General features: G+C 40.9%; 1 protein-coding gene across 1 annotated transcript in view; it reads left to right on the top strand.

Annotated features, from left to right (window-relative positions):
• The window catches only part of LOC124605114 (platelet binding protein GspB-like), a 298012-nt gene that overhangs the window by 237232 nt on the left and 38935 nt on the right, over positions 1-21845 (top strand). The window contains exons 27-28 of the mRNA XM_047136572.1: positions 8795-8870; positions 18183-18243. Of these exons, the coding sequence (XP_046992528.1) occupies positions 8795-8870; positions 18183-18243 (137 nt within the window). The remainder of the gene's footprint in view (positions 1-8794; positions 8871-18182; positions 18244-21845) is intronic.

The following is a 21845-nucleotide window of genomic DNA, read 5'->3' as shown; positions in this document are numbered from 1 at the left end:
AGGACATGTTCAGTGAACAGTTGTAAGATGGCTTGTTCGTCTTTATTGCAGTACTCAATGATGTTCGATGCATTGTGACAGCAGACTGGTTGTTTTAAATGTAACAGATTGCTGGGACAGAGAAGTACTGAAATAACAGCAAGCTTAACTTTATTTCATATTCCTTGTTAATAATAAGTATGACATGTGAAGGAAAACTAGGGTGTTTGTACGTGATTTCACGAAACCTCCTGTGTTTACACTGCAGCAAACAATGAGTTCAAAGTGCAAATGACGCATGTTGGCAATACTGCAGAATGCTCCACTTCGACTACTCGGCCACTAGAGTCGAGCAGGCTTCACACACGCATGATGTCACTAGTGGGCTTTCGACTATCGATTTTTGTGAGTGCATGTGAATGACGCCAGTGTGAACTGTGTGCATTTCGATAATTTATTTCCTTTGTAGTGTGTGTGCTACAGTGTGCCACTTTAAAGCAGCGCTCATTGAAAATGTATCACTAACACATTACCCTTATCATTAAATGTTGGTTAATAAAGCATCAAATGTATAAGGCTTCAAGAGGTTTGATAATTGAGATGAGATGAGAGGGACAAATTAGATTATTAATCTGTAGCACGATGAATAAAGTTGTGGTTTCGTGTGTTACAGATGTTAGGTTCTAATCCTGCTAAATATTTGTATGTTCTGCAGTATTCAGTATTATTTAACGTTTCCATTTGATTGGAGATCAAAGGATGAAATAAATATTTACCTGTCTTATTTCCGAACATGTGGTGATTTCGAAGTGTGTAGTTAGGAGGAACCTAAGAGGACATCTTTGATACCTGAGACAAACAAGTAGCAATGAAATTCATATTCTGCCTTCTCACAAATATATGGTTCTTTGTTTCAGAATATGTGATGATTTCCAAGAGTGTGGTTAGGTGGGAACCTAGGAGGTCAGCTTAAATAGCTGCAAATGAAATTATGATCAATAACATTCATATTTTTCCTTGACACAAATATTTTATGCGTTGGAAAACAACAAACACGTTCTGGTAAAGAGTTTTCGCTGCAATAGAGCTTCTCCTGTCACTAACGCTTCCATAAACATCAACTCTGTGCTATAGCGATCGACAAATCAATAGCTCCATTTCTGGTTGCCTTTGCAGTGCCACTACATCATGATTAGGTCAGCTTTTGTTAAAAGTAATGTGATGATATGGCGAAGATGCTGAGTCTCAGATAGGCACAATTAAAAGATTTTCACACTTAAAGCTTTCAGACAGTGGCCTTTGTCAACAATAGGCACACGCGCACACACACACACACACACACACACGCACACGCACACACACGCGCGCGCGCAACTCACACATACGACTGCAGTATCAGGCAACTGAAACCACACATTCCATCATGGATTTTACATTGTTTGAAAAAGTAGTGTGAAACTTATTTGATTCTTCACCACAATGAACAAGGTAAATGCTCGCATCACCAGAGTATGTTGCATTGCCATTGGCTACAGAAGGAAATCGCACACCCCCACATATTAGATTGCGACACCTATCACTGTGTGTAACAGTTTTCAGTTTAATTCACCATATTCATCAATTTTTGCTTTTTTTCTGGGTGAACACAAAGCAAAGATTTATCAAAAACTCATGTTTTGACATATAATTTGTGGTTGTAGTGTGTCAGAAAATAGCTCAATTACCTTGTATGCGGATACCAGTTTAAATTTTTTGATCAGTTTTTACTTGCTGTTATACATCCATGATGTTTTTAAGAACTGATGAAATTGATTACCACAAATTATTGTATAAACATTATATTGTACATTTAATTTTCTTCAATTACACAGATTTTATGCATTTATTGGAGAGGATTACGGTTTTTAATGACACCTGACAATTACGTATGTTTCTGCTTGTAGTTTGGGGAACAGGAAGGGAAGATTAGGGCCCTTAAGGCTAGACTGGATAGTGCCAGAGAGGAGCCGTTGAGGTTAAGGGGGGAGAAGGGTGAGGGCAGGTGGGATGTGGTAGCGAAGAACACAGGTCACAGAAAGAAGACCATATCTGACATATTCGTCATTGGCCCAAACAGTAGATTTGCCTTGCTGCCTCAGTCAACTGAGGAAGATGTTTCTTTGTCAGGCATAGGTTTGGTTCCTGTTGATGGTATTGCTAGGTGGAAATTAACAAGACATGGCCTGCATCTCAATAGGAAAGGGAAGGGTAAATTGGCTGGGATGATAGCAAAATCTTTAAGGGGGGCACACTGAAACTCATGGGAGTACCTCCTTTTTTTTTGTAGGCTAAGATCAGTGTCCAATCATCCAACTTTGATTTGAACTTAGATTAATGAGAAGCTCAGACACGCAGGCAGTAGAGATGTTAAAATATCACAAAATTCTCATAACAGTATAGTGAAAAATAATGTTAGAACGTTAAAAGACTCTCATAAAAGCATGGAGAAAAATAATGTTAGTATAATGCAACAGAATATTTAAAAAAAAAAAAAAACAAAAAAAAACCTTCTTGTTGGTTTAGAAGATTTAAAGACTAAGGGTGGAATAGATGTACTGTACTATGACTGTCTGAACATAATGTAATTACAGGTATCGAAACCGTAAATGTAGGCGGGTGTAAACTTTCAGCTTATGTAAGTAGAGATGCTATGGAGAGAGGAGGAGTTGCCATTTATGTTAAAATCTGTCATAGTGTGAAAAATTTGAAAATCAAAAAAATGTTGTGTAGAGCAACATATAGAAGAATGTACATGTGAGCTTAAACAAATTAATGGTACTTCTATAATTGTAGCTGCGTGTAGGTCCCCACTGGGAAATTTTCAGCTATTTTTGAAAAACTTGGGTTCTTTGTTGTGCTATATGTAAGGCAGAGGGATGCAAATTATTGTTTGTGGGGATTTCAATCTAGATTTTCTGAAAGAGCTTGAAGTATTACTTGATTCTTTCAATTTGACATCAGTTATCGATTTTCGTACTCAGTTGGTACAGTAAAGTAGCACACTGATAGATAATATTTTTACAGAGCAAGATAAATTTCATCAAAGAAAAACTTTTCCTGTTAAGAATGGTCTGTCTGATAATGAAGAATAGCTAATTACAGTACGTGACATAGCTCCATACAGTAATGCAAAATAGTCCTCCAAAATAGTGCATTTGGTTAATGATTTAACAATTCAAAATTTTAGGGAAAGCTTGCAACAGTTAGACTGGAATGAACTGTACAGGGAATCTGTTGCTAATTTAAAATTTAACCGATTTTGTGGTACCTTTGTTGAGTATATTTGAAAACAATGAAATATAATTGTAAGAAACCATCTAAAAAGCCATGGCTTACTAAAGGAATAAAAATATGTAAACAAAAAAGGGAAATGTATCTTATAGCTAGGAGGAGTAATGATCCAGAAACATTAACTACTGCACTGTATTAAGAAAAGTTAACAAAAAGTCCAGAAGTATGTGCATTATGCCTGAGATTAGCACATCTGATAATAAAATTGAAACAGTTTGGAATATTGTTAAAAGGGAATCAGGGCAACTGAGCACATAGGAAGACTGTATTTCTATCAAATTCAATTAAGAGTCTGTTAACAAGAAGCCAGAAGTAGAAAACGTTTTTAATAATCATTTTTTTAAGTGTTGTAGAGAAAATAGGATCCAACTATTCATTAGAAAATGCGAGGCAAGAAATGGAGGAGGCAATACATATGCAATTTGATAAAACTGAAATTAAACCTACCTCACCTAATGAAATTAGTAAAATAGTAATTCACTCAAAAGTAAAAGCTCACATGGAATTGATGGCAATTCCAACAGAGTACTAAAAGCTTGTTCCCAACAGATAAGTAGTAGCTCACTGAAACAAGGCATTTGTTCAGATAGATTGAAACACACTATTGTTAAATCATAGCATATAAAAGGGGACAGGTCTGATGTTAACAACTGCCAATCTCACTTGCAACAGCCTTTTTCTAAAATTCTTGAGAAAGTAATGTATTCAAGAGTAGCGTCTCATATTTGTAAAAATAAAGCACTAACAAAACGTCAGTTCGGTTTTCAGAAAAGCTTTTCAACAGAAAATGCTATATATACCTTCACTGATCAGACATTAAATGCATTGAATAACTGAACATAACCCATTGGGATATTTTGTGATCTCTCAAAGGCTGTTGATTGTGTGAATCATGAAATTCCTGTAGATAAGCTCAAGTATTGTGGTATGAGTGGGACAGTGCACAAATAGTTTAATTCATATTTAACTGGAAGAATGCAGAAGTTTGAAATTAACTGTACAGATAGTCTAAAAAAATGAGCAGAGTCCTCTAACTGGGGAGGTATCAAGAATGGTGACCCACAGGTTTCAGTCTTGGGTTCCTTACTGTTTTTAATATATATTAATGACTTGACACTCTATATTCATGAGGATGCAAAGCTAGTTCTTTTTGCTGATGATACCAGCATAGTAATGGCACCCAACAAACAAGAATCAGGTGTGGAAATTGTGAATAATGTCCTTTGGAAAATTATGAAGTGGTTCTCTGCAAATGGACTCTCACAAAATTTTGAGAAAACACAGTATATACAATTCTGTACAGTAAATGGCATAACACCATAGATAAATATAGACAATGAACAAAAGTCTGTTGCTAAGGCAGAATATTCAAAATTGTGGGTGTGTGCATTGATGAGGGATTGAATTGGAAAAAACACACCGATGATCTGCTGAAACTGTTAAATTCAGCTACTTAAGCTATTAGGGAAATTGCAAATTTTGATGATAAACATAGCAGTAAATTAACCTATTATTCCTATTTTCATTCACAGCTTTCATATGGCATCGTATTTTGGGGTAATTTAACATTAAGAGAAAAAGTATTCATTTCACAAAAGCTTGTAATCAGAATAATAGCTGGAGCCCACCCAAGATCACCTTGCAGACATTTATTTAAGGAGCTCCAGATACTCACAGTACCTTCGCAGTAAATATATTCACTTACGAAATTTGTTATTAATAACCCATCCCAATTAAAAAATAACACAAAAATGCATAGTTACAACATAGAAGAAAGGATGATCTTCACTATCATGGGTTAAATCTGAGTTTGGTACAAAAAGTGGTGAATTATGCTGCTACAAAAAATCTTTGACCGTTTGCCAAATAGCATTAAAACTCTGACAGATAGCCAACCAACACTTACAAACAAATTCAGAATTTCTGAATTACAACTCCTTCTACTCAATAGATGAATTTTTAGGTATAAAGTAATAACTGGAAAACAAATTATTTTGTGTAAAAGAAAATAAAGCATATGGGTAAAGTGACACATTCCGCATTATTACAAAATGTTGTATTCATGATCGGTAGAACAAGTATTAATGCATGTATGTTTTAACATTTTCTTTGATTCTGCATTTTTTTTGTTTTGTGTTTTTTAAGCATGGACTGCACAGAAACATAAAATAGGGATTTCACTGTATTTCTAAAAGCAAGAGGAAGTTAAAGACAAAAATAGTAACTGTTTGAAATATCAGCATGCTAAATAAGCAGATAGTGCAGGAAGAGTTAATAAAGTTTGATACATTGACTACTGGTGTAAATACGTAGATAGGTACATAGTTAAAATACAGGGTGATTCAAAAAGGTTACCACAACTTTAGGAATTTAAAACTCTGCAACGACAAAAGGCAGAGCTAAGCACTATCTGTCGGCGAATTAAGGGAGCTATAAAGTTTCATTTAGTTGTACATTTGTTCGCTTGAGGCGCTGTTGACTAGGCGTCAGCGTCAGTTGATGCTAAGATGGCGACTGCTCAACAGAAAGCTTTTTGTGTTATTGAGTACGGCAGAAGTGAATCGACGACAGTTGTCCAGCGTGCATTTCGGACGAAGTATGGTGTTAAACCTCCTGATAGGTGGTGTATTAAACGTTGGTATAAACAGTTTACAGAGAATGGGTGTTTGTGCAAAGGGAAAAGTTTTGGACGGCCGAGAACGAGTGATGAAAATGTAGCACGCATCCAGCAAGCATTTGTTCGCAGCCCAGGAAAATTGACTTGCAGAGCTAGCAGAGAGCTGCAAATTCCACAATCAACTGTATGGAGAGTCCTACGAAAAAGGTTAGTTATGAAACCTTATCGTCTGAAATTGGTTCAAGCACTGTCTGCAGCTGATAAGATTAAAAGAATCGATTTCTGTGATTTTATCCTTGCTCAAATGGAAACAGATGAATCTTTCGTTTCAAAGATTGTGTTTAGTGATGAAGCAACTTTCCACACTAACGGGAAAGTCAACCGTCACAATGTCTGTATATGGGGCACTGAGAATCCGCGGGAAACAACTCAGTATGAATGTGACTCACCTAAGGTGAACGTTTTCTGTGCCATTTCAGCCAATAAAGTTTTTGGTGCCTTTTTCTTCGAAGGTGCTACTGTAACTGGACTACAGTATCTGGAGATGTTAGAGAATTGGCTGTTCCCTCAGCTCGAACAAGAAGCACAACAATTCATATTTCAGCAGGATGGAGCGCCACCACATTGGCACTTATCTGTCCGTAACTACCTGAACGTCAACTACCCGAGGCGATGGATCGGCCGGCAGGCAGCCCGTGACAGAGCACTTCATCACTGGCCTCCAAGAAGCCCTGATCTTACCCCCTGCAATTTTTTCTTATGGGGGTATGTTAAGGATATGGTGTTTTGGCCACCTCTCCCAGCCACCATTGATGATTTGAAACGAGAAATAACAGCAGCTATCCAAACTGTTACGCCTGATATGCTACAGAGAGTGTGGAACGAGTTGGAGTATCGGGTTGATATTGCTCGTGTGTCTGGAGGGGGCCATATTGAACATCTCTGAACTTGTTTTTGAGTGAAAAAAAACCTTTTTAAATACTCTTTGTAATGATGTATAACAGAAGGTTATATTATGTTTCTTTCATTAAATACACATTTTTAAAGTTTTGGTATTCTTTTTGAATCACCCTGTATAACACAACAGCTGACATTTAAAGACAGCAGGTAGAAAACTTGAGTTTTCTCATCTATAACAGATGATGCACAAAACAGAAGTAAACTCGGAATCTGCTGCTAATTTTATGGGGAAGAGGTCAACAAAAGTGATGGACTAGAAGGTAACCAAAACTTGTTTTGGGTGTGCCTGAAGTGGATAATATGAAGCGCTACTCCTTGAAGAGTAGACAGGCTGGCTAGACATACTGTGTATTAGCTGGTACAGTTTGTCTCAATGTGGGAAGAAATATTGAAGAAAGTTGTGTATTTATTAGTTTCGTGATGACACTTTTGCCTGACATCTTATGTAAATAATCTACAGAAGGTGGAGATTTTGTAAAATGTGCAAATGTGATAAAAACGGACAACAGACAAATGTAAGGGATGGTGGTTTTCATGCTGTGAGGACTGGATCTCTCTCTCTCTCTCTCTCTCTCTCTCTCTCTCTCTCTCTCTCCCCTCCTACATTTCAATTCTATTCTTTCCACATAATGTTCCTTCCTGTTTTGCGATGGCAATTCAAAACAATGCTGTGAAAAGGTCGAGACATTGCTATACCTACAGAATACATTCCCTCTATACACATTTATAAACCAAAACATTATGACCACCGGCTTAATAGCTTATTTGTCCATCTTGGACGAAATGCATCAGTGATTCTGCATATCAGGGACCCAACAGTGTGTTGGTGGGTTTGTGGAGGTATGTGGCATTAGTTGTACAAACAGGTCATGTAGTTGGGGTGAATAACGGGCTGCAGTGATGGTGCCTGACAGTGACCCAGACAGGTTCCGTGGGATTTACATCAGGTGAATTTGTTTGCTGAGATAGCAACATGAGTTCACTATAATGCTTCTTAATCTAATGTAGCACAGTTCTGGCTCTGAGACATGGACAGTTAAACTGCTGAAAGAGATGTCGCCATCGGCGAAATCGTCAAGCTTGAAGGGATGTAGGTGGTTTGTAGCTGTCAGCCTGTCTTAGATTACTACCACAGGTCCCATGGAAGTGCAGGATAATGTCTCCCATAGCATAATACTACTCCCACCAGCCTGCTTCCTTCGCATGCTGCACATTTTGAGGCATTGACGACACTTGTGGAGGCGACCATCGACCTTGTTAGCAAAAATACTGACACATTTTCATTGATTGAGTCAAACCCTGATGGTCCTGTGCCCACTGCAATCGTAATTGATGATGATGTGGGTCAACATGTGAACACGTAGAGATGGTCTGCTGTAGAGCTCCATGTTCAAAAATGTACAATGAACAACGTGCTCCGAAACACTAGCATTGTACCCTGTGGCATCTCTGCTGAAAGATCACCATCTGTCCTACTTTACAGAGCAGACAAGCCTCTGTACCCCATGTTCTGTGAAGAGTCGTAGACATCCAACTATTTACCACCTAGTGATGGCTTCACTGTTCTTCTACCTCATTATGCAGATGCTCAGGACAGTAGCACATGAACATTTAACCAGATTCACTGTTTTCGAGGTACTCATTCACAGGCTCTGCGTAATACTACTACTCCCTTTGTTAAAAGTCACTTATCTGAGTTGATTTCCCAGTTTGCAGCCCATATTTGTGGTAAGGTGATTCCCCTGCCCTTGTCTGCTCTGCTGATATCCTTTTGCTACTGCATCATCCAACATCGCGGTGGGCAGTGGTCATAATGTTTCGGCTTATCAATGTATATATAGCTGTTCTTTGTGTAGAGTATATGAAATTGTTTGTTTCATTTGGTATTTTTCTTTCATTTTTTTGTAGAGGGCGAAGCACACCACCTCATGACCTGAAAACTTTCTCTTTACCATCCCAAAGTCCTGTGCGACTCCGCTCATCGGTAAGTTTGCAGTGTTAGCTATAAGCTGGATAAATAACCATTTATCGTAGATACAAGAGATTAGAATAGTAAGTTAATATTCAATTGTGTGGTAATAGTCAGAGATTTTTTCGTAGGAGAGAGTTTAGTAATGCACAGAATTTTTTGTTCTTGGCTGTGTGCACTGGTATGAGAGTCCTGTACAATACATTGTACCTACTGGAAAATGAAAAATAGATACCCTGCTGCAGTGATCTGATACAAATAAATTATTGATGTACTGCACATGTTGCACACTGTGTGTGGTCATACACCTACAGACAGGTTGCTCTGCACAGCAATTTCAGTGTTTGGTATAGTGTTTCATAGCTACAATGCAGTCCTGGGATTGTGCGTAGGGACGGTCAGTCATAAATGTGTCTAATTAGTCATATTTGAAGATGATGCTTTTTCATTGCTTCCACATGTTGCCATAAACAAAGGATATTGCCAGTAATGCAGATTGAATAAGATGTTGTTGTGTTCTTCAGTCCAAAGACTGGTTTGATGCAAATCTTCGTGCTTCTCTATCCTGTACAAGCTTCTTCATCTCTGAATAACTATTGTGATCTACATCTTTCTGAATCTGCTAACTGTATTCATCTCTTGGTTTCACTCTATAACTTTTACCCCCCACACATCCCTCAAGTATTAAATTGGTGATCCCTTGATGCCTCAGAATGTGTCCTACCAAACGATCTCTCCTTCTAGTCAGGTTGTGCCACAAATTTCTTTTCTCGCCAATTCTGTTCAGTGCTTCCTCATTAGCTACGTGATCTACCGACCTCATCTTCAGCATTCTCCTGTAACTTCACATTTCAGAAGCTTCTATTCTCGTTTCGTGCTACATTCCATACAAATACTTTCAGAAGACTTCCTGGCACTCAAAACTGTACTCGATGTTAAAAAATTTCTTCTCTTCAGAAACGTTTTTCTTGCCATTGCCAGTCTACATTTTATGTCCTCCCTATTTCAACCATTATCAGTTGTTTTGCTGCCAAAATAGCAAAACTTGAAGTGTCTCATTTCCTACTCTAATTTCCTCAGCATCACCTGATTTAATTTACATTCCATTATCCTCATTGTGCTTTTCTTGATGTTCATTTTATCCTCCTCTCAAGACACTGTCCATTCTGTTCAGCTGCTCTTCCAAGTCCTTTCCTGTCTCTGTCAGAATTATAGTGTCATTGGCAAACCTCAAAGTTTTTATTTCTTTTTTATTTCTTGTGCCTGGACTTCAATTCCTACTCCAAATTTTTCTTTTGTTTCCTTCACTGCTTCGTCAACACACAGATTCAATAATGTCAGGGATAGGCAACAACCCTGTCTCACTCACAGCCTTTCATTCCCTGTGTTTTACCCCTGCCACCTTTGGAATTTGAAAGACTATTCCAGTCAACAGTGCCAAAACTTTCCCTAAGTTCACAAATGCTGTAAATGTAGGTTTGCCTTTCCTTAACTTATCTGCTATGAAAAGCCATAGGTCAATATTGGCTCATGTGTTCCTGCATTTCTCTGAAATCCAAAGTGATCTTCCCCAAGGTTGGCTTCTACCAGTTTTTCCATTCTTATGCAACCATGACTTGTTAAACTGATAGTTTGGTGATTTTCACACCTGTCAGCCCCTGCTTTCTTTGGGATTGTAATCATATTCTTCTTGACACATCTTGCTTACCAGATGGTGTTTTGTCATGGCTGGTACTCCCAGGGTTATCAGTAATTTTGTCTTAATGATGTTATCTACTCCCAGGGCCTTGTTTTGACATAGGTCTTTCAGTGCTCTGTCAGATTCTTCATGCAGTATCATGTCTCCCATCTCATCTTCATCTACATCTACATCTACATCTACATTGATACTCCGCAAGCCACCCAACGGTGTGTGGCGGAGGGCACTTTACGTGCCACTGTCATTACCTCCCTTTCCTGTTCCAGTCGCGTATGGTTCGCGGGAAGAACGACTGTCTGAAAGCCTCCGTGCGCGCTCTAATCTCTCTAATTTTACATTCGTGATCTCCTCGGGAGGTATAAGTAGGGGGAAGCAATATATTCGATACCTCATCCAGAAACGCACCCTCTCGAAACCTCGACAGCAAGCTACACCGCGATGCAGAGCGCCTCTCTTGCAGAGTCTGCCACTTGAGTTTATTAAACATCTCCGTAACGCTATCACGGTTACCAAATAACCCTGTGACGAAACGCGCCGCTCTTCTTTGGATCTTTTCTATCTCCTCCGTCAACCCGACCTGGTACGGATCCCACACTGATGAGCAATACTCAAGTATAGGTCGAACGAGTGTTTTGTAAGCCTTTGTAAGCTCCTTTGTTGATGGACTACATTTTCTAAGTACTCTCCCAATGAATCTCAACCTGGTACCCGCCTTACCTACATCATCTACCATATCTACCATTTCCATAATACTGCCCTCAAATAAATGTCCCTTGTATAGACACTCTATATACTCCTCCAACTTTTCCGCTATCCCTTATTTAGTTAGGATGCTTTCCCTTATTTGGTGAGGACTGGTTTTCCATCTGAACTCCTGACATTCATGTAGGTGGTTAACTTTTCCCCAAAGGTCTCTTTACTTTTACTGTAGGCGGCATCCATCTTTCCCCTAGCGATATATGCTTCTAAATCCATACAGTTGTCCTCACCATTCCTGCTTAGCCATTTTGCACTTGCTGTCAGCCTCATTTTTTGAGGTGTTGGTATTCTCTTTTGCCTACTTTATTTAATGCATTTATTTTCTCCTTTCATCAATTAAATTCAGTATCTCTTGCATTACCCAAGGCTTTCTATGAGCCCTAATCTTTTTACCTACATGGATTCTCTGCTGCCTTCACTTTTTCATCTTTTAAAGCTACCCATTCTTCTTCTAGTATGTTCCTTTTCCCTGTTCTTGTAAATTGTCCCCTAATTCTCCCTATGAAAGTCTTAACAGCTTCTGGTTCTTACAGTTTATCAAGGTCCCATCTCCTTAAATTCCTACCTTTTTTTGCAGTTCCTTCAGTTGTAGCATGCAGTTAATAACCAATGAGTTGTGGTCAGAGACCACATCTGCTCCTTGAAATGTCTTACAATTCAAAATCTGGTTCTGTAATATCTGTCTTAACCTTATAAAATCAATCTGAAACCTTGTGATGTCTCCAGGTCTCTTCCACATATGCAAGCTTCTGTCATCATTCTTAAACCAAGTGTTAGCTATTATTGAATTATGCTCTGTGCAAAATTCTACCAGACGGCTTCCTCTTTCATTCATTTTCCCCAATACATAAACATCTCCTACATTTCCTTGTCTTCCTTTTCCTCCTATTGAATTCCAGTTCCTCAAGACTGTTAAATTTTCATCTCCCTTAACTATCTGAATAATTTATTTTATCTCATTATACCCCCCCTGCGGGTCCGGGGATAAGAATAGGCCCGAGGTATTCCTGCCTGTCGGAAGAGGAGACTAAAAGAAGTTTCACACGTTTCAGCCTGTATGTGGTGGTCCCCTGCAGGGTTTGACCTCCATTCTTCAAACTTCTCCTGAAGATCGAGCCAATTGGGGAAGGGCACCTTACACGGTGCATTGTGTCCATTCTGCATTGAGATCTTCAGCCAACTTTCTCGTCGTCGCATTACAGTCCCGCCCATTCTCCATCTCTTGGGCGAGGACAGCTTCCTGGGTGTGTTTTCCACCATGCACTATGCAGTGTCCCTTTCTGCATTGACAATGACCATGGACTTCGGCACCTGATATCCAGCACGGTAGCCATGTCCCCTGTTGATTGTAGCCCCCTGACCACACAGGAATCGCTCTGCTGATGCTTGCGCCCTTAATTCCCGACGTCTGCCAAGGGGTAGATGCCTATCCCCCTGGGGCGTCAGGACTCCCGGCAATGACCATCCTGCCAGGTGGCCTTTGCTGCGGCTGGGTGACACCCGTGGGGAGGGCCCCTGGTTGGAGTGGGTGGCATCAGGGCGGCTGACATGCAATGAAGCGTAGTCCATCATCTCTTGCTGGTGGTGAAACACCAGCAGTCTCTAATCATTCGCGAGCTCAATTCAGTGCACAGAAGTACGGCCCCAAATCGTTCCCCTCCCTGGCCACATCATGGGAGGAACATCAGGCTAAGGATGGCAGCGGATCTTATTCGCCCCGGTACCTTGTATGTTCAAGAGCTGATGGGGAATCTTTCATGACAATGAAGCCTCAGTTTTTTGTTGAGCATTTAGAGGACAAGTTTTGGGAGGTGGAGGGCTTGTCCAAAATAAGATCTGGGTCAGTCTTGATCAAAACCGCATCCTCTGCCCAGTCACGAGAGTTACTCACTTGTGACAAACTGGGGGATGTTTCTGTAACCATCACGCCCCATAAGAGCTTAAATACGGACCAGGGTATCATATTTCACGCGGACCTTCTTTCGCATTCTGAGGATGAGCTGCGTGCTAATTTAGAGTGGCGAGGTGTACATTTCATCCAGCGTGTCCACTGTGGTCTGAGGGATAATCAGGTTGCCACCGGTGCCTTCATCTTGGCCTTCGAGGGTGATATATTGCCCGAGAAGGTCAAGGTGATGGTTTACCACTGTGACGTCAAGCCATATATCCCTCTCCCAATGTGGTGCTTTAAGTGCTGGAAGTTCAGCCATATGTCTTCCCTCTGTACTTCCAGTGTCACATGTCAAGATTGCGGACATCCATCACATCCCAATACTGCCAATGTGCCCCACCTCCCATCAGTGTCAACTGTGGAGAACACCATTCACCTTGCTCGTCAGACTGCAGGATTCTCCAGAAAGAAAGGAAAAACATGGAGTAAAAGACCCTGGATCAACTGAACTACACTGAGGCTAAGAGAAAATTTGAATGCCTGCATCCTGTGCGTGTGACATCGTCTTACGCTGCTGCCCCCTTGATGGTGGGGGGCATTTCCCTCCCTGTTGCTACTGCAGCACCTACTTTGGAACCATCAGGGACGTCCGTCCCCACTTCTAAGTGCGAGAAGCGCAAGTCTTCTTTGGCTTCTCTCACTAGGAAGGGGTCCCTTGGGTTACTCCCTTCCCAGGTTTCTGCTAGTGGGAAAGATGACATCTGCCAGTTACTGAAGAGCCCAAAAGCAGCTGGTCGTAGGACTTCACGCTCATCCTCAGTCCCGGGGACTGAGCCAGTGAAGTCCTCCCAGCCAGGGAAACCGAAGCAGCAACTAGAGAAATCCAAAAAGAAAACCCCTAAGACCAAAGAAATTGTGGTGGCACCCACCCCACCGCTACCTACAAGCTCTGCATCTGAGGATCGGGTGGGGATTTTGGTGTCCGCTGAGGACCTAGATCTCACCAGACCCTCAGACGCAACGGATATAGACTGCTCAGGCAGTAAGTCAGTGGCAGTAGGTGACTCTGAAGCATAAACTACCTCATTGAATGTTCCATGTCTTCCCAGTCTCACGATTACGTCATCCTCCACCGGAATTGTGGCGGTTTTTTCCACTGCCTGGCTGAGCTGCGGCAACTGTTAAGCTTTACACCTGCTATTTGCATTGCCCTCCAGGAATCCTGGGTCCCGGCAATGCGGACCCCTACCCTCCGCGGCTATAAGGGATACGCCCAGATGGATTTTATACAAGGCAGACGGGGAAACTTTCACCTCTGCTGCCGCCGTTGAATCTCCCCCACACAGTAACATCGATGTGATGGTTGAGCAGGTAACCACAACAATTGTTTCTACTGCAGAAAACGTGATCCCTCACTCTTTAGGGTGCTGGAGGTGTAAAGCAGTCCCTTGGTGGTCGCTGGAAGTTACTGATACGCTGGAAGTTACTGATACGCTGGAAGTCGCTGATACGCTGGAAGTCACTGAAGCAATTAAGGAGCATTGGCAAGCTCTACAGCGGCATAAGTGGCACCCTTTCCTGGAGCACCTTATAGCCTTTAAATGGCTCCGTGCCCGCGTTCGCCAACTTCTTATACGACGAAAGCAGGAGTGTTGGGAGAGATAGGTATCGACCTTTGGGTGCCATACGTTATCTTCCCAAGTCCGGGGAAACATCAAACGTCTTTTCAGGTACCAGAACCCAACAGGTGTTCCTGGAGTTACCATAAATGGCGTGTTATCTATCAACGCAAATGTGATTGCAGAGCACTTTGCTTGAGCCTCTGCGTCGGAGAATTACCTCCCAGCCTTTTGCACTCTCAAACAGCGGCTGGAAGGGAACATCCTTTCATTCACTATACGCCACAGTGAATCCTATAACGCCCCATTTACAGAGTGGGAGCTCCTCAGTGCCCTTGCACATTGTCCCGACACAGCTCCTGGGCCTGATTGGATCCACAGCCAGATGATTAAACATCTCTCATCTCACTACAGGCGACATCTCCTCCTCATCTTCAACTGGATCTGGGGTGATGGCATCTGTCCATTGCAGTAGTGGGAGAGCACCATCATTCCGGTGCTCAAACCCGGTAAAAACCCGCTTCATGTGGAAAATTATCAGCCCATCTGCCTCACCAACGTTGTTTGTAAGCTGCTGGAATGTATGGTTTGTTGGCTGTTGGGTTGGGTCCTGGAGTCACCTGGCCACCTGGCCTACTGGCCCCATGTCGGGGCGGCTTCCGCCAGGGTCACTCTACCACTGATTATCTTGAATCCCTCGAGTCTGCCATCTGAAGAGCCTTTTCTGAATGGCAACACCTGGTTGCTGTCTTTTTTGACTTACGTAAAGCATACGACATGACCTGGCAAAATCATATCGTTGTCACATTGTGCAAGTGGGGTCTCCGCGGTCCGCTCCCGATTTTTATGCAAGACTTCCTTTCGCTCCATACTTTCCATGTCCAATTTGGTGCCTCCCATAGTTCCATCCATATCAAAGAGAATGGAGACCTGCAGGGCTCTATCTTGAGTGACTTTCTATTTTTAGTGGCCACTAATGATCTAGCAGTAGCATTCAGGCCCTCTGTCTCACCTTCTCTGTATGCAGACGACTTCTGCATTTCGTACTGCTGCTCCAGTACTGGTGTTGCTGAGCGTTACCTACAGGGAGCCATCCACAAGGCGCAGTCATGGGCTCTAGCCCACGGCCTCCAGCCTTCTGCCGCTAAGTCATGTGTTATGCAATTCTGTCGGCATTTTACTGTTCGTCTGGAACCAGAACTTTACCTTAATGACGATTCACTCACTGTAGCGGAGACCTATCGATTCTTAGGACTGGTTTTCGACGCTTGATTGACTTGGCTTCCTCATCTTCATCAGCTTAAGCAGAAGTGCTGGCAGCACCTCAATGCCCTCCGTTGCCTGAGCAACACCAATTGGGGTGCAGATCACTCTACACTACTGCGGCTCTACAGAGCCCTTGTCCAATCCCGAATTGACTATGGGATTGTGGTTTGTGGTTTGGCAGCACCCTCAGTGTTGCATTTACTTGACCCTGTGCACCACTGCAGGGTTGGACTAGTGACAGGAGCTTTTAGGACAAGTCCAGTCACCAGCGTACTGGTGGAGGCTGGGGTCCCTCCACTGCAGATCAGATGTGCGCAACTGCTCGCCAGTAACGCAGCACACATTCATAGTTCCCCTATGCATCCAAATTACCGTCTCCTTTTCCCGCCCACAGCAGTCCATATCCCGCGTCGGCGGCCCAGTTTGGGGCTAACGATTGTGGTTCGCGTGTGCTCTCTTCTCTTCAAACTGGAGTCCTTCCCTTTACCATCCTCTACTTGCGGTCCATTCACATACGCCTCAGCCGCAGCTTTGTCTGGACCTTTCACATGCCCCTAAGGACTCCATTAACCCTACAGCTCTCTGCTGTCACTTCCTCTCGATTCTTGACGTGTGCTGGGGCTCTGAATTGGTTTACACCGACGGCTCGATGGCTGATCGTCGCGTTGGCTTTGCCTACGTTCATGGTGGCCATATTGAACAGCATTTCACTGCAGAGCTGGTGGCCATTTCTTGTGCACTTCAGTATCTCCGTTCATGCCCTGGGAAGTCTTTTCTTTTATGCATTGTCTTCTTCAGCAGTCTGAAAACTATCAACCAGTGCTACCCTCGACACACTTCTTTGGCATCCATCCAGGAGTCTATCTATGCCTTTTATAGGGATGATAACTATGAAATGGCAACAGGGCACAAGTAAAGTTTAAATCTGTTTTAAAGGTAGCTTATACAGTTTTAAATTTCAAAAACTGTCTTATTTTTTAAAATACAGTATGGTTACTGTGAAGTGATCTTGTAGTGCTGTCAGGCTTCAAGGTTTTTCTGTGTAGAGGCCTGTACTGACTCACGTGGCCATTCAAAATCATTCACAAACTTCCCCGCAGTTTCATCCTAATTCACTGTAATATTTCATCACTAATGACGTCAGCTTCAATTAAGCAGTGATTGGTGTGCCTTGTGTTACTATTGATTGATACTATGAAGAACTGCTATCATAAAATTGATGCAGCCTGTCACTAGTTTTCTTGTTGTTCCTCATTGTCAATCAGCCATCTGAGGGGGCTTTCATCCATATAGCAATCAGTCTTGGCAACTGATTTAGTTCCAGTTATCATATTTCACAAGCATGTTCTGTACATTCATTTAAAATTTGAAATCATATCTCATTCCAGTTCCTTAAATAATTGTCACTTGAATTACCTGGATCTGCATCTCTTCAAAAATATTTCATAATGGAACATTGCCTGTAAAATAAGAAAATTCTAATCGAATCTACTTGTGTAACCAAAATGCCATAATTAAAAAATACAAATGTTGAATGCAATAGTTTATTCATCACTTTCATTTTATTTAAGTTGATCACCTGAAACTATGTATCTGCAATTTCACAATATTTTACTTTCATTCTTATGTATTTTATGGATCATATCACATAGATCTCTTTCGAATAATTTTTAATGCTTTTTGAATGTACTTTTCAACATCAGGTGTAGTGTCTTTCATAAAATATTAAGTTGTCAGCGACTGAAGTACTAATTATTATTGTATTTTTCTAGGGGAAACTGATAGTTCAAAGTTTTAAGAAAAAACACACCAAGGTTAAGACATTTTAGTTATATCTCTCCTGCTGATGATGTGTTTTGGTGTAGTTGTTACACACACACACACACACACACACACACATATACACACACACACAACTTGGGCTTCTAAAGCAGCAGGCTTTTGTGCAGCCATTTACATTTGGTTGTTGTTGTTATTTTAATCTGTTGCCAATGTGAGTGCATCGGTTGTGTGTGTCCCCTTTACAGCAATTTTTTTCCCTTTAGATTGTCCAATAACAATTTTACATTGATTGCCTCTTACATCTTTCACAGGATCGTCACTGTACGCCTTCTCCTGGAGATGGCGACAACGTCTCAGTTGCTCAGTCTGAAGGTAAAACCAATTGTCTTGTGAAATGTCTTACTACTGTTGCAATGCTTAGGAATGTGTTAGTCTGTGCGCACTATCAATGAGCTTTTGACCTTTGAGTTAATGTTGGCACCCGTATATTTTGTGGTGACGGCAAAAAGAAAGAGCTACATGTTCTTAGTTGAGTGACTGTCACAGAAATTGTTCTCTTATCACAGTAACTATGCTCAGAAGTGTACACATTACATCACAGGTGGCTCCTTTGGATCTCTCTGTGATGTGGAAAGAAGTCAGACAGGTGAATTCAGTTTAATTTAAATGCTGTACTATGAAAAATTATTGTATTACAGTGCTAATTATAAAATAACCTAAAAATGTATAAGCAAGAGTTCCTATGAAGAAACTCCACCATGGAATAAAAGGAACTGCTGAACAGAATGTTCTTATATAACCATGTGCCCTGGCAGGTTTTTCAATACACGTGTACCCACATTTCTGAGTCACTTGGGTCCTCAAAGTCTTTGGAGACATTGTTTTTGTCCTTAAAGCTATATTCACACTTTTTACTAATTTTTAAGGAAAGAAAAATATTAGTAAAGAGTGGAGGTTAATAAATATAAATATTTTGCTGTAGGTGTCAAAATGCAAATTTTTTCAAGAAATCTCTGTGGTACGTTTTAATACCAAATGTAATTCTTACAGCACACTCCTGTATTCTTAAAATACTGTATCTGGATTTTCAGTTTACCAGAAAAATGATCCTGTAACTCATGAGTGAATGGAAGTAGGCAATAAAAAATAATTCCTTCATTTTTAAATCACCTATAGTAGTAATGGTGAGTACTGCAAACATGGCTGAAATTAGGCAATTAATTCTAAGCTGTGGGTTTTCCCATTAAGGTTGTGATACATATGTAGTATGAAAAACTTTTGTCTACATATCGTATTTCATTGTTTTAGATGACAACTTCTGTGCTTGTAGCATTCTATGAACTGTGTGTAATGAGTCTTGTCAAAATTGAGTGATGACCTATGTGCGTTGAACCATCTGTTGATGATTTCGAATTTTTCATTATGTGCATTTCCAATAAGGGGACTGGTACTTCTTTGTATTGCTATACTTCTACTATCTGCAAAAGGAAAAAAATTCCATGTTCTGAAGCTACAGTTGGGAGGCCATTTGTGTATCTTAAAAACCACAGAGGACCCAAAATAGAGCCATGTGGTACATTGTGGCTGATTACTTCAGATTTTGAATGCCTGTTGTTTACCAATCGACTTGGAACTGATATACTTTGCTTTCTGACAGTCACTTGTTATGTAAAGTATGAATTTGTTGTCTGTTATTCCGTAATATTTTAATGTTTTCTTGTTAGCATGACTCACACAATTAATCAAGTCACAAAATAACGCTAGGAGCTATAACTTCTGGTTTGTTGACTCTAATATATCATCTGTCAGTTGACTGTCATTTTTGAAACCCAAACTGCTCGTTACTGGCACTATTGAGTGTTTATAAAATCTATTGTACAGAATTTTCTCAAAAATTTTTCGAAAGCTGACAGTAATGAGATGGATGACTAATTTACTGAGTAATATTTTCTCCTTTTTTGTGAAATGTTTGACAATAGCATGTTAAATTCAGTGTGGAAAAGTACCACTGTGGAAAGATACGTTACTTAAGTAACCCATAATATGCTAAATTTAGCTGAGCAACACATTACTATACTATTGATTTCATCATGATACCGTGAATGTTTAAGGGGAGCCGGAGGTGGTCAAAACCAAAAAATTACGATTTTTTTTTTTTTTTTTTTGCTACCGAAAATTAATTGGAACATTCCTCTTTAATGTAAACTTTGAATTATTGTTCTACTCGGCCTAGAAGTGGAGTTACCATTTTCCCCCACGCCTGCAGAGGAAATGGGCGGCCGCTGAATGCATCTAACACCCTCTCGTGACTTCCTGGTGAACTGCTTGGGATTTTCTCGGCCTGTTACGCATACAGCGCCTTATGTTACGCATACAGCGAGTGTGCAAGGGTTGGCTACATTGTTTTCTGTGACAAATGAAGCGCTAAGAGCGCGGAACATCGTCTCTTTGCTGTTTACCCTTTCGAATTAGTTCAGTGTTGCACCTGTTGTTGGTAGTATTATACTTCTTGTGTAAAGTGTTGTTCTGGTTACGATGCCACGTTTTAGTAACCGTGTGTATAAGAAGAGGAAGAACATAGGGAAAAGAAAATTAACACTAATACCAAGTTGCGAGACTACGATTACTGAAAGAGTGCATTCTTCTGCTAAGCAACACATGGCCGGCCAAAGCCCTGTGACATCTTCTAGCAAGAATCTGACTAGTGGAAGTGACAGATTTCGTGAATATGTTAGTGACAGTGATGATATTAATGAAGTACTGAATATTGGATTATTATCTTCTGTGCTGAAAGAAAGTGTTCTGTGCAAAATGTGTTCAAGTGTAGGAGTGGGACTAGAGATAACAAAGCACTTTGGTTTAGCTTGTGAGATGAAGATAATCTGTGCATGTGGCAAGTATCAAGTGACTTTCTACAATTCACATGCCAGTCTATTTGGTGAAAATGGACGATCTAGAGTGTTTGATGTGAATGTTCGACTTGTGTATGGTGTTCGATCCATTGGAAAAGGGTCTGCTGCTGGTAAACTGTTTTATGGTATTATGAACTTGCCATCGCCTCCAAGCAAATTTGCGTACTACTGTGAACTGGTAGGATCCTCTGTTGAAGATGTAGCTTTGGAAACCATGAAGGAAGCAGTGGAGGAATCTGTAGAAATGAACGGTGGTTCTAGGGATTTGGTAGTGGCATTAGATGGTTCCTGGCGAAAGAGGGGTCATAAATCCCTGAATGGGGTTGTAACTGCTACTTGTGGTGATAGTGCAAAAGTGATAGATGTTGCAATATTATCAAAACATTGTAGGTGCAAAAATAAAATCAAAGGAGAGCACAGTGGAACCTGTGAGGCAAATTTTAGTGGATCAAGTGGAGCAATGGAAGTGGATGGAGTGAAACAAATTTTTGAACGTTCAGTTCCCAGATACAACGTTAGGTACAAATACTACCTTGGGGATGGTGACTCCAAAGGTTTCAAGACTATAGAGGAACTGAAACCATATGGAAATGAATTTGTAGTTGAAAAGTTGGAATGCATTGGGCATGTGCAAAAGCATGTGGGTGCACGGCTTCGAAGGCTCAAACAAACTTTGGGTTCAAGTAAGCTCAGTGATGGAAAGACAATAGGAGGGAGAGGCAGGCTTACTGATGAGGTGATTGAATGTCTACAGAGATACTATGGGTATGCTATAAGGCAAAATACTAGTAATGTTAGTGACATGCGAAAAGCAGTGTGGGCATTGTTCCTTCATACGGCCTCTTCCAATGAATACCCTCAACACAGCCTGTGCCCAAAAGATTCCTGGTGCAAATATAATGCAAAAAAGGACTGTGATCACAAACATGGTTTGCCAGCAGCTGTGATAAATGCAATAAAACCAATTTTTCATGACTTAGCACAGCCAGAATTGTTACACAAATGTCTACACGGAAAGACGCGGAATCCTAATGAGAGCGTAAACAATTTGATTTGGAAAGT

The sequence above is a fragment of the Schistocerca americana genome, chromosome 3 (genome assembly GCF_021461395.2).
Source record: "Schistocerca americana isolate TAMUIC-IGC-003095 chromosome 3, iqSchAmer2.1, whole genome shotgun sequence".
NCBI lineage: Eukaryota > Metazoa > Arthropoda > Insecta > Orthoptera > Acrididae > Schistocerca > Schistocerca americana.
The sequence above is the reverse complement of the archived record's forward strand: the minus strand, read 5'-3'. Positions and strand labels throughout refer to the sequence as shown.